The sequence below is a fragment of the Theobroma umbraticum genome, unplaced genomic scaffold, assembly GCF_002168275.2.
Source record: "Theobroma umbraticum cultivar Fairchild unplaced genomic scaffold, ASM216827v3 scaffold_50.0, whole genome shotgun sequence".
Taxonomy (NCBI): Eukaryota; Viridiplantae; Streptophyta; class Magnoliopsida; order Malvales; family Malvaceae; genus Theobroma; species Theobroma umbraticum.
In genome coordinates this window covers 3,509,779-3,519,089 of record NW_018397261.1, presented here as the reverse complement: position 1 = coordinate 3,519,089, position 9,311 = coordinate 3,509,779, and the positions used below count along the sequence as shown (strand labels likewise).

The following is a 9,311-nucleotide window of genomic DNA, read 5'->3' as shown; positions in this document are numbered from 1 at the left end:
ATGCTTTATCAGGACACACTTCTGCCAATGTTGAAGAGGCAGTTACCTACTCTGAGCATAGTGCCGTAAAGTGCATTGGAATGACAATTGAAACGTGAGTTATCCTGTAACATTTTGAGATATGTTTTGAGAATTGCCAAGTTTAACTTATTTTCTTGTGAGTGGGACTCAAAACTGGTATAATTGGTAGATACATAGACATTTATCGCTATTCATTCTTTTTTTATTTTCGAGAAGTGGGATTACTATGTATGGGGCCACTTGCTATGCCATTGCACAAAATTAGGCAGCAGTGACAGTAGTTGTGTAACTCTAGTGTTGCAGAGTTGAAAATATGCCTTTTTCTTACAGTTTTCTGTGTCAGAAACACACAATAAAAGTTTTTTGATTTTGTCTTGTGTCATTGATCATCACACCTAATGATTAATAGAATGTTGTCTTCCTCTGTTTCTAATTCTACAGGAGGCCAGACTATTGCCTAGGCCCTCATTTGCGCCAAATGCTTTCTTATGGTTGTACACGACTGGAGATTGGAGTTCAAAGCACATATGAGGATGTAGCTCGTGACACTAATAGGGGACACACAGTTGCTGCAGTGGCTGATTGTTTTTGCTTGGCAAAGGATGCTGGTTTCAAGGTATGCCAGTGCTTTGCCATACATATTATTGTCTAGAGTGAGAGGACATTTACTTTTCCTCTAGTTATATCTATATTGTATAAGCAACCCCTTCTCTCCTCTTCGTCTTCCTCCTCTCCCCTATCTTCTTCAATTCATGTGTAGCACAGCCATTGAACAAATCAAGAAATCTTTGGAACTCTAAATGACATTTCGTTGGTACTGTTTGTCTAGCACAAACCATATTTTCATTACATTTCATTGCAACGGAGCATGTGGCTTAATTATCAGTTTTTGCGTTTTATGCATTTATGTTCTTTCAATTTCATCCTCTCATTCCAAAAATTTTTGTATTCCTTTTCTGTAGGTTGTTGCTCATATGATGCCTGATCTTCCTAATGTTGGTGTCGAGAGAGACTTGGAAAGTTTTAAGGAGTTTTTTGAGAGCCCTTTATTTCGAGCTGATGGGCTTAAAATTTATCCCACCCTTGTAATTCGCGGAACTGGGCTCTATGAGCTTTGGAAAACTGGCAGGTATAGTTTTCTATACTTCATTGTTGGAGATCCCACAGATCATAATTTTTCTTTGGATTTCTGGTTCCTTTCTGGTTTAACGGGAAGTAGTAATTATAGTTATTTACCTTTGCAGGTATAGAAATTACCCACCTGAGCAGCTTGTGGACATTGTGGCAAGGATCTTGGCCATGGTACCTCCTTGGACACGTGTTTATAGGGTTCAGCGGGATATCCCTATGCCTCTGGTTACTTCGGGGGTTGAGAAAGGAAATCTTCGTGAACTAGCTTTAGCTCGTATGGATGACTTGGGCTTGAAGTGTCGGGATGTTCGAACACGTGAAGCTGGAATCCAGGTAAGGGGACACAATCTTGCTCCTCAAGAATCTGTTCATGCTGAAAAATAAAAACCTTTTGAGGGTGTAATGACGTGTTTATTTGAATACAGGACATTCACCACAAAATTAAACCTGAAGAAGTTGAGCTTGTACGACGTGATTATACAGCAAATGAAGGTTGGGAAACATTTCTGTCATATGAAGATACACGCCAGGTAACTGCAAGAACCATCTCTCCTGTTGGTGCATGTGTGTGCATATGTCTGCAGTTGATTTTTTGTCACATGCAAATATCTATTTCAGTCCTCTTGTTAACTGACCTAATTTCATGGTATTTCCTGTATTACTTTATAAATGTCTTAGCTAATTTGAAACTGTTTATCTCTTTTGGTAATGATTGTACTTCTTGGTACAATGTTTTTTACATAGCAGCCTGTCTCTGCTGGAACATAATATGCCATCTCGTTTTGGACACAGGATATTCTTGTTGGGTTGTTGCGTCTGCGAAAGTGTGGCCGGAACACTACTTGCCCTGAACTAATGGGGAAATGTTCTATTGTCCGTGAACTTCATGTGTATGGAACTGCTGTTCCAGTTCATGGCCGGGATGCTGACAAGCTGCAACACCAGGTAATGATTAAATCTTTAGTACTAAAATATAACCTAGAAAGAACAGAGTTGAATCAAAGTTGCCTATTTTGAGGGGTATACACTTCCAGTTTGACACTTTCAATTTTTTATAGCACAGTGTAAAATGTCTGGACATGTCTTCAGGTAGGCCATCAAGTAAAGTTTGACTAATTGCCAATATTTTGCCCTTCTTTGCAGGGTTATGGTACACTTTTGATGGAAGAAGCAGAGCGTATTGCTCGCAGGGAGCATAGATCAACAAAAATAGCTGTTATATCTGGTGTGGGAACCCGCCATTACTATAGGAAATTGGGCTATGAGCTTGAAGGGCCTTACATGGTGAAATATCTTGTTTGACGAGGCTAGTATTGGATTATAACACAATTTTGTACGTCAACGAATTCATGTAAAATTCTGGTAACTTATATCAATCATTAATTTGTGAGAGTAGAGTGAGTTTGTTCAATTGTTTGCCAGCGTGAAGTCATATCTATATCCTTCTCTCGTTTTAAACTATTTTCAGAGAAGATCAAGAACTGGTTTCAAATTTGAGCGACACTTTTCTATAGCAGATTTGTTTTCACTGCGTTTAGAGGTATTATTATGGAGGCTTCAAACTCCCGACCATACACTGGAACTCGAGTATAGCAAACAAAATACCGAACTTGAATCGAGAACCCATTTTGTTTTGTCATCAACATGGCCACTACTCGAAGCCCGTCAAAAGCATTCAGAATTAGAAACGGGCCTTTGTTTACTGAGTTTCTCCGTATCCCTGGGGTGCTTTAGCAGTAGACTCATCGTGTTTTTCTGCATAAAGTGGAAGTGTCATCCTTATTCACCACCACTCCTGACTGAAATAAGTAATGCTGAAATCAACCCTCATCCCGATTTTCTCAACCTTTCCCGCCAAACCCAGCTACACCAAGCACCTGACTCGTCCCATTTCTTGTACTTTAACTCCCACTCCACCAACTGCTCAACAGAATGCCTCACCCAACATCTTCACCACTCCCCAACTCCCTCCAACTTCGGCTTACATTCACCTCCCTTTCTGTCGAAAACGCTGCCACTACTGCGACTTCCCGTCGTAGCTCTTGGTTCTTCCTCAACCCAAACCTATGGCGACGGCGACGATGGCGACGATGGCGACCCCCGTATATCAAACTACGTCCAATTACTTTGCCGGGAGATCAATGCCACTAAATTAAATTTCAAGTCCCACCCACCTCTCGAAACCGTCTTTTTGGGGGAGGAACACCGTCTCTTGTGCCACCAAGGCTAGTTTCATTGGTTCTGGATTTGTTGAGAGAGAAATTTGGGGTGAGTTCGGATGCTGAGATATCAATGGAAATGGATCCTGGAACCTTTGATGCTAAGAAAATGGAGGAGTTGATGGCGTTGGGAGTGAATAGAGTGTCATTGGGAGTTCAAGCATTTCAAGAGGAGTTGTTAAAGGCTTGTGGGAGAGCACATGGTGTTAACGAGGTTTACGAGGCTATTGAAATAGTGAATTCATCTGGGGTCGAGAATTGGAGTTTGGATCTTATCTCTTCTCTTCCTCACCAAACTCAACAAATGTGGGAGGAGAGCTTGAGGTTAACCGTTGAAGCTCAGCCTAAGCACGTGTCTGTTTATGATTTGCAAGTTGAACAAGGCACAAAATTCGGAACATTGTAAGTATTATTAGGGAAAGCAACAGCTTTTAGCTTTATGGTGAATTGAGAACTGAACTTTCAAGTCTTTGTAGGTACAAACCAGGAGAGTTTCCTTTACCTTCAGATGTCCAGTCAGCTGATTTTTACAGAAAGGCGTCGACAATGCTTTCGGATGCAGGTTACAACCATTATGAAATAAGCAGTTATTGCCAAGATGGATTTGAATGTAAGCATAACTTCACGTACTGGAAAAACAAGCCATTTTATGGTTTTGGCCTAGGGTCTGCTAGTTATATATGTGGAATGAGGTTTTCAAGACCCAAGAAAATGAGAGGGTACATTGATTTTGTACAGAATTTAGAGAATGGCACGATGGATTACACTGGGAATAGTGAGATAGACACCAGGGACTTGGCCACGGATGTTGTGATGCTCTCTCTCAGAACTACAACAGGGCTAGATTTGAAGTCTTTTCAAGGAGCATTTGGTAGCTCAGTCGTATGTTCTCTTTGTGAGGCTTACAAGCCTTTTGTTGAAAGCGGGCATGTGCTTTGCTTGAATGAGCAGAGAAGAGTTTTAGCTGCAGATGAATATAATACCTTGCTTTTGAATGAAGGCATCATCGGGAAAGGATTAGCTTATATTCGGCTCAGTGATCCGGATGGCTTTCTCTTATCGAATGAATTGATATCTGTTGCCTTTGGAGTTGTTGCTCCCTAGAACATGAAAGACTTTTAAATGTGAAGCTTTTTGATTGTTTCCAGCCCAGCTAGCCTAAAGCTGGCTAAGCATTCAGACATTAGCATCACAAGGGAGACTTGAACGATTACTGGAGAGCAATGGGCTTCAACCTTGTGGCACAAATTCACTTTTGTATCATACAATACAAATATCTTAACAGAGTTTATCATAGTTTTTTCTGCTGCCTTTGGCATCCCATGATGATGGTTTTTCTAAAGAATCAAGCTTTGTTTTTTGATAACAGGATATTAAGACCACCACAATTGTATGTTAGCAGGTTGAATTTATTTTCTAGAATAACAATGGTAACAAAGTAAGTAATCTGATCTGAAACATGGCTTAAATAAGCCCCTAATACATATTCCTCCACATGACTGATGATGCAACCCATTTTCTTTTGAAAAACACTAACTTGAAATACGAAATAAGAAGGTATATCTGCAATGCAGGTGATCTACTTCATGGAAAACATTAATTCTGCCTACATTCTCTGACCTCAATCTGGACTCAAAAGGAATACGGATCAAAAAATGGCTTGTAACAGAACATCCAAAATCCTAGGTTGTTGAACTGCAGTTCCGAAACAGCATTCTCTATTCAAAACTTCTTATAACCCTCACAGATCTACCATAGGCCATGCTTTGCAAAATATACTCTACAATAGTCTCAATGTGACTTAAATGACTAAGTTTGGTTCACTCATTCGATAAGAGAATTTTTTGTACATCTTTTGCTTTCTCATAAAAACTAGAGTCACTATCAAGAGGATATTGGCATAATGCTATGCGTTCTGATTTCTGGTGACAGGCAAGAATGTGAACACATTCTTTTGGAATTTCCGATTTAAGGGCAAATTTCAAATCTTCATTTTTTTTGTCATCACCCTTCCTGCAACCAAAAAAGAAGGAAAAAAAAGGGGACAAAGAAGATAAGGTTTAAAAATGGTTACAAACCCAACTATCTGTCAAGCATAATCCAACCAACTTTTAAGGAAAAGATAAACCAGGATGACCCTTGAGCGTCTATTTTTTCATGACTTCAGTAAAAATATGGTGAGAATTTGTTACCCAGAAGAAAAAATAATGAAGGAATACTAAAATAGAAGTATGATAAGCTATAAACTACAACTACGACTACAACAACAGGTCTTTTCTTCTTTTCTTGGATAATAAAGGACTAACAGCCTCCAATTGTTTTTAACCACTATTTATAATTTACAGGGTATCTTTTGAAGCAAACTTATATCTCCAATGAAATAACTGTCAAAAACAGGATATGCACAATCAAACCCTGAAAAACTTATGCTGTTTCCGTATACACCACACTATCGCTGACTGAAAAGTGAACTGCGTAATCAAAAGGTTAATATTCAAAGCAGGCGCCACTGAAACAATTAATCAACCACAGCAGCCCATTACAAGAAGTTCAAAAGCAAAAGCAAAAGCAAAAGAAGCTTACCAACTATGACGGTTTTGTTTTCCGTCCAACTTGTGACACTCGCCTTAGCACTTGGGTTCCCCTATTCATTTCTCTGCAAAATAAATAAAAATCTTAAATATTTTGGCAGGGACCCAGTCAAGCAGAAGATTTTGAAATTAGAGTTTTTACCTTTGATACAAATAATAAAGAAGATAGAAAATAGGAAGCAACATCAAAATCAGTATTGACGTAGCCATGTAGAGTATACTGGTTTGCTTCTGAACCAATAAAAATAAGCAATTACAAACATTAACCATATTGATTCAACAAAAAAATTAGATAAGTTAAAAGTACTTCTAGATCATTTTGCAATGCAGTAAATCCAAGGAATAAATGATAGTAAGAAGTTCCCAAATTTTGGCATTCTAAAATAGTAGTTTTACACTTTCACTAGTCACATTTACTCAATCTTTGAATTTATAGGAGTTTTCCCTGATATCCTCCAAGGTGCCTAATCTATGCATCTCTGCTATTTTATGATAAAAAGTGAACCCTAGTCATCCATGCAAAGCTCAACTTTCAACCCCAAGTCCAAACTAAACCAATTATGATAAAGGAACCTTACCTTGCCTCCTTTAGGGAAGGGTTTGTTTTTTCTAGAGCAAGTATGAGCATCACAAAATTGGTGCAGAAACAATTCTTCGAGTAAAGGAGAATGCAACCAAAAATAAGAGATATTAGAAAGTATAAACATAACTTGTTTTAAGTAAGTGAAGGTTTCATGTCAGTACAACAGTATCAGCTTTTCAATAAGAGAAAAAAAAACATAAACATCCATTGAAACATTCTTTGGGATATAAAAAGACATTTATATACCATGAAGGCGGCTGGCTGATGGACCCTGGGTAATAGGAAAACAGCTATCGGCAAGACTCTGTCCACAAGAAAGAATCGATATAAACGAGGCAAAATGCTGGAATCAACAAATTATGCCATTACAATAATCAGAATCAACCTCACAAAGATGGCGATTCCTTGCAACAGCAGCAGGGTTGCACTTTGCCTTAAGCGACTTGGAATTCATCACAAAATCACAATGCAATGCTCCACATAAATCAGCCAAGCACTTGCTTTGATTCTGAAATCACTTAAGCTTTATTAGCATTATTAACATCAACTATAATTTGCTTAGGAAGATTAGAGAGAGAATTACACCCTTTACACAAAGATGTTTAGCAAAAAATTCAAAACGGAAAGAATTTAGTATCAGAAGAGAAGAAATACTGTTTCTCTATTTCTTATATAAGAGTAAATCCTTGATCAATCAAGTATAGGAATGCCTACAACATTTTGTGTTATTTTTGTTTATAGATATGTAGTATAGAAGCATTACAGAAGGAAACAGAGCACACGATAGAGGACAAGCATAAAGAGGCAAACATTTATATATCTATAAAGACTAACATGGAATTATATAAAAGCAATCATTGTGTCAAGTGCAATAACAAAGAGAATCTAAGGTTCATATCAAGACAAGGGAGAGGAGTCCACATACAACACTTAGAAGATTGTAGTGTCTGTTGTCAAAATGCTGATCAAGAAAGTTTTCAGCACGAAAGCTTTTCTTACAATATCCACACCGCCACTCATTTACATCCAAACAAATCTTGTGCTGCTCCTGATCCCTGAAAAGATCATTGTCTGGATGAAGCCTACACTTAGTCGAAATCTGAAACCCTTCTTCTTCCAAAAATGGCATCAAATACTACAGAGTGCACATGAAGAACATTGTTACTGACACAACACAAAACAACTAAATCAAAAAGGCGCTCCCTGTATAACTACAGAAAGCATTTTGCTCTTACATCCTCTATGATCTTCCAGGCTGCCTTACTTCTTTCTCTGGAACAATGTACCTCATTAGTATGATGTGGTTCCTGCTTAAGTGTCCTAAGTATAAGGATAATAACCATATCAGCTTGGTAACTTGAAGAAAAAAGTTGGTACATTTTTTAATAAATCCCAATCACTGGTCATAATGAAGAAAGAAACCAAAGTATTCCCCAGCTCAAACAAATTTAGGCTTTACGTACATTTATAAAGAGAAATGGAGCCTAATCTACAGTACAGGATGACCTATATGAGAATAGAAACAGCGTTACCTCGCCGCAGCAGATTCTTCCAAGCCCTGCTTCATAGTCCAAAACATTCCAGGAAAAACAAAAAGGTCAGTTTGGAAGAGAAATACAAAATAAAAACGCTGTCCCAAAACTATGCTTTAAGCTCCAGACTCCTGAGTCCAAAGGGCCTATGCAGAAATGAATCATACATAGCTTCAATCAAACATTTTCGTGAAACAATAATTTATTTACACCTAATCTAACTAACTGAAGCTATTAGGAAGCAACTAAAATAAATTAAGGAATTTAAAAAGGAATTAAGTAGAAACGAGATGAATAAAGAGAAAGAAGCTGAACTTGAGATGAACCATTAAAACATTGGGTCAGAGAAATGAATGGAATTTTAATCTAAAATGAGAAATTAATATACCTGAGATACTGTGTTGTACAGCAGTAGAAACTCAATGAGGAGAATTGAAGTTATTGCTTTAGCTCCTCTCCCCATCCCCTCTCCTCGTCTCTTTTTCTCTCTCGGATGAGAGAATTTGAGCTTTTTCTCTCCGCAAAAATATTTTCTGGGAAAATCAATGTTTTGAACGCTCGGTTTCCTGGAATTTCATATGGGTCTGTTTGGGCACTGGTTACTTAGTACCCATGCCCGGGATAAGGATTGTCTCGCACTAATGGAGAATTACGTGGATGGTGTTCCTTTCCAGGCCCAATTTATCATTTTCTCCAACAGGGTCGAAGGCCCAACTGGTACTAATCCAAAACAAACTAACTACATCCTGCAAGTGATGCGACCGTCTAACAGGCAAGCATCAAATCTAAAATCAAAATGAATAAAGTTTCAAGGAAAAGAAAAGGCATTTCTCATAAAATAGTGGCACCCAAGTTCGGTTTGAACATGCGGCCATCATCATGTCTGGAAATTTCGTGATTATATAATTGTGATCAAGCTAGAAATCAACTTCCTTTATCAAATAAATGGGAGTATCAACCCTCAAGTTGATAGCGTTATCTATGGAAAACCAGCTCAGTTTGGGATGCAAAGATGACTTTCAACAATTTCTATGCCGGTAATGCTTGCAAATTGCAATGTAAATCATATAAAAAAAATAATGGCTTATCCTAGTCTTACTGAGTTTGCCTCCAGTTGACATTGATTGCAAACATTCTAGTGTTAGACTTTATCAATACAATACATATCTATTGTGAAGTTTCACATCAACATAATTTTTTTTTTCCCATTCTTGACCCTTTCTAAGGTTGCATT

At 38.0% G+C, this 9,311-nt stretch overlaps 3 protein-coding genes across 4 annotated transcripts; 2 read left to right on the top strand and 1 right to left on the bottom strand.

The window, feature by feature from the left end:
- Positions 1-6: 6 nt before the first annotated feature.
- On the top strand, positions 7-2,563 carry ELO3 (radical SAM domain-containing protein / GCN5-related N-acetyltransferase (GNAT) family protein). The gene is made up of 7 exons (XM_021430784.1): positions 7-94; positions 463-637; positions 984-1,150; positions 1,266-1,485; positions 1,578-1,682; positions 1,945-2,097; positions 2,296-2,563. Exons 1-7 carry the CDS (start codon positions 81-83, stop codon positions 2,452-2,454), a joined length of 993 nt encoding a protein of 330 aa, XP_021286459.1. The 5' UTR covers positions 7-80; the 3' UTR covers positions 2,455-2,563.
- A 139-nt stretch (positions 2,564-2,702) lies between these two features.
- Positions 2,703-4,934, top strand: LOC110418145 (Radical SAM superfamily protein). The gene is given in 4 exon segments (XM_021430783.2): positions 2,703-3,183; positions 3,186-3,338; positions 3,341-3,773; positions 3,848-4,934. Coding segments are annotated over 4 exon segments (1,434 nt in total). The 5' UTR covers positions 2,703-2,963; the 3' UTR covers positions 4,476-4,934.
- Positions 4,935-5,072: 138 nt separating this feature from the next.
- Positions 5,073-8,749, bottom strand: LOC110418147 (C2H2-like zinc finger protein). Of its 2 annotated transcripts, none has more exons than XM_021430785.2 (10): positions 8,466-8,749; positions 8,078-8,106; positions 7,781-7,865; positions 7,471-7,680; positions 6,931-7,053; positions 6,792-6,849; positions 6,541-6,614; positions 6,105-6,193; positions 5,955-6,027; positions 5,073-5,384 (listed from the first exon to the last, which is right to left on the bottom strand). In XM_021430785.2, the coding sequence occupies exons 1-9, from the start codon at positions 8,538-8,540 to the stop codon at positions 5,958-5,960; spliced, it is 813 nt and encodes a 270-aa protein (XP_021286460.1). In that variant the 5' UTR covers positions 8,541-8,749; the 3' UTR covers positions 5,073-5,384; positions 5,955-5,957. The 2 variants fall into 2 exon arrangements, with proteins under 2 accessions (XP_021286460.1, XP_021286462.1); XM_021430787.2 differs by having other exon boundaries at positions 8,078-8,103; positions 8,466-8,741.
- Between the last annotated feature and the right edge of the window lie 562 nt (positions 8,750-9,311).

What these genes read in the sequence shown, in the direction of transcription:
- ELO3 (XM_021430784.1), top strand. An exon ending in CACGTGAAGCTGGAATCCAG is followed by an intron (nt 1,486 to 1,577) that starts GTAAGGGGACAC and finishes ATTTGAATACAG; the next exon opens with GACATTCACCACAAAATTAA. An exon ending in CATATGAAGATACACGCCAG is followed by an intron (nt 1,683 to 1,944) that starts GTAACTGCAAGA and finishes TTTTGGACACAG; the next exon opens with GATATTCTTGTTGGGTTGTT.
- LOC110418147 (XM_021430785.2), bottom strand. Translation starts at nt 8,540, where the DNA reads ATGGGGAGAGGAGCTAAAGCAATAACTTCAATTCTCCTCATTGAGTTT. An exon ending in ACTACAATCTTCTAAGTGTT is followed by an intron (nt 7,054 to 7,470) that starts GTATGTGGACTC and finishes AAGTGATTTCAG; the next exon opens with AATCAAAGCAAGTGCTTGGC. An exon ending in GGAATCGCCATCTTTGTGAG is followed by an intron (nt 6,850 to 6,930) that starts GTTGATTCTGAT and finishes TCTTGTGGACAG; the next exon opens with AGTCTTGCCGATAGCTGTTT.